General features: G+C 38.7%; 1 protein-coding gene across 1 annotated transcript; it reads left to right on the top strand.

Annotated features, from left to right (window-relative positions):
* Window positions 1-331: 331 nt before the first annotated feature.
* LOC102666718 (uncharacterized) lies at window positions 332-850 on the top strand. The gene has a single exon (XM_006593181.1). It carries the CDS (start codon window positions 332-334, stop codon window positions 848-850), a length of 519 nt encoding a protein of 172 aa, XP_006593244.1.
* The last annotated feature ends 300 nt before the right edge of the window (window positions 851-1,150 follow it).

The raw sequence follows: 1,150 nt of genomic DNA, 5'->3' as shown, positions 1-1,150 counted from the left end.
GAAAAATAAGGTAATCAGTTGAGGGAGGATAAAATAAAAGAGAATGAGAAAGAAAAAGAAGGAGAAGAGAAAAATAAGAATGAGAAGGAAATAAATGTAGAAGAAAAAGAAGGAAAAGAAAAACAAAAACAAAAAGAAAATGAAAAAAAATGAAAAAGAGAAAGAGAAAGAGGAGAAGAGAATAACTAAGAGTGAGCTGGCTCATGAAAAGAAGAGAGAGGCTAGTCCATCTACAGGGAAAGAGGTGCCATACCCTTTGGTACCCTCAAAGAAAGACAAGGAGCGGCACCTAGCTCGCTTCCTTGATATCTTCAAGAAGTTAGAGATTACTATGCCCTTTGGAGAGGCCTTACAGCAGATGCCACTCTACTCAAAGTTCCTGAAAGATTTGCTAACCAAAAAGAGCAAGTACATACAAAGTGACACCATTGTTATGGAGGGAAATTGTAGTGCAGTGATTCAACGGATCCTTCCACTAAAGCACAAAGATCCTGGAAGTGTCACTATACCATGCTATATTGGTGCTGTGTTTGTTGGCAAAGCTCTCATTGACTTCGGAGCTAGTATAAATTTAATGCCACTCTCCATGTGCAGGAGGTTAGGAGAGATGGAAATTATGCCAACCAATTTGACACTTCAATTAGCAGATCGTTCTGTTACCAGACCCTATGGCATTATTGAAGATGTTTTGGTTAGAGTGAAGCATTTCACTTTCCCAGCTGACTTTGTAGTGATGGACATCGAAGAGGATACTGAGATCTCCTTGATCTTGGTTCGTCCCTTCATGCTGACTGCTAGCTGTGTAGTGGACATGGGAAAGAAAAAGCTTGAGATGGGAATTAATGATTAGAAGATAAAATTTGATTTGTTTGATGAAGACAAACATTTGCTCAGCTAGAATGTCTATTTAGAGGTAAATGAAGTATGGGAAGAGATGGTTTTGAAGGTGGGAACCAAATTTGATCTAGACCCATGAAGTAAGATGCGTCAAGCTAATGACGTTAAGAGAGCTCTTGCTGGGAGGCAACCCAGTCCTTTTTAATTTTATGTTCACTGTATTTAGTTTGAGAATACTTGTTTGTGATTGTTTGAATAATTCATCAGCATGATTTGCATTGTTACATGGGGTTGATCAAGCTTCTCTGGAAGC

The sequence above is a fragment of the Glycine max genome, chromosome 12 (assembly GCF_000004515.6).
Source record: "Glycine max cultivar Williams 82 chromosome 12, Glycine_max_v4.0, whole genome shotgun sequence".
In the NCBI taxonomy this organism is placed as follows: Eukaryota; Viridiplantae; Streptophyta; class Magnoliopsida; order Fabales; family Fabaceae; genus Glycine; species Glycine max.
This window is presented reverse-complemented; position numbering and strand designations above follow the sequence as displayed.